A 1,073-nucleotide genomic window follows, 5' to 3' on the forward strand; every position below is an offset into this window, starting at 1 on the left:
GGGCGAGGTGTCCATGGGGGCGGGGCCACTGGAGTAGGCGGAGCTTGGTGAAGGTGATGAGGGGTCACTGGGGGAGGGGAGGCTGCTGGAGGAGCTCAGACCTGCAGGAAGAAAAAGGAGACAGCCAATCAGAGAAGTAGAAAAAGGTCATGTGACTGTAAAGAGGTGCGAGCTGTGGTACCCGTGTCTGGGCTCGTGGACAGCGGAGACGGGGGCAGCTGTGGTTGTGGCGTCGCTGTTGTTGGCGTATCAGCTGGCGGCGTGTGCGTGTCCCTTGGAGTCATGTGTGTGTGCGTGTGCAGCTCCTCCAGAACCATGGCAAGGCGGGTGTGTCCACGGGAACGAGCCACGGCGAGCGGCAGGCGTCCGAGCGAATCAGGGATCCCCAGAGCCGAACTGTTCCAACCGTACAGGAGCTCCGCTGCCCTCTGGTGGCCGAGAGCGCACGCCCACATCTGGAACACACACGTGTGTTAGACACACATTTTAGAGTGTGTGTGTGTGTGCGTGTGTGTGTGTGTGTGTGTGTGAGAGAGAGACTTACCAGCGGCGTGCAGGAGAAGTGGTCGATGTTGAGCGGGTCGACTTCCTGCTCCAGGTCCAAACTGTCGCTGTTCAGATTCCTATAAGAGAAAAACACCAGTGTGTCAGGTGTGTGTGTGTGTGTGTGTGTGTACCTCCAGTGGATCAGTGTGTGTGTCAGGTGTGTGTGTGTGTGTGTGTGTGTGTGTGTGTGTGTGTGTGTACCTCCAGTGGATCAGAGTGTGTATCAGGTGTGTGTGTGTGTGTGTGTGTGTGTGTGTGTGTGTACCTCCAGTGGATCAGAGTGTGTATCAGGTGTGTGTGTGTGTGTGTGTGTGTGTACCTCCAGTGGATCAGAGTGTGTATCAGGTGTGTGTGTGTGTGTGTGTGTGTGTGTACCTCCAGTGGACCAGAGTGTGTATCAGGTGTGTGTGTGTGTGTGTGTGTGTGTGTGTACCTCCAGTGGATCAGAGTGTGTATCAGGTGTGTGTGTGTGTGTGTGTGTGTGTGTGTACCTCCAGTGGATCAGAGTGTGTATCAGGTGTGTGTGT

At 55.7% G+C, this 1,073-nt stretch overlaps 1 protein-coding gene across 1 annotated transcript in view; it reads right to left on the reverse strand.

Moving 5' to 3' along the window:
* The window catches only part of camta2 (calmodulin binding transcription activator 2), an 11,307-nt gene that overhangs the window by 4,105 nt on the left and 6,129 nt on the right, over positions 1 to 1,073 (reverse strand). The window contains 4 exon segments of the mRNA XM_079371550.1: positions 1 to 101; positions 182 to 455; positions 545 to 623; positions 748 to 782. The exon segment at positions 1 to 101 is cut by the window's left edge and continues 115 nt beyond it. Coding sequence (XP_079227676.1) covers positions 1 to 101; positions 182 to 455; positions 545 to 623; positions 748 to 782 — 489 coding nt within the window.

The sequence above is a fragment of the Symphodus melops genome, assembly GCF_947650265.1.
Source record: "Symphodus melops genome assembly, chromosome: 20".
In the NCBI taxonomy this organism is placed as follows: domain Eukaryota; kingdom Metazoa; phylum Chordata; class Actinopteri; order Labriformes; family Labridae; genus Symphodus; species Symphodus melops.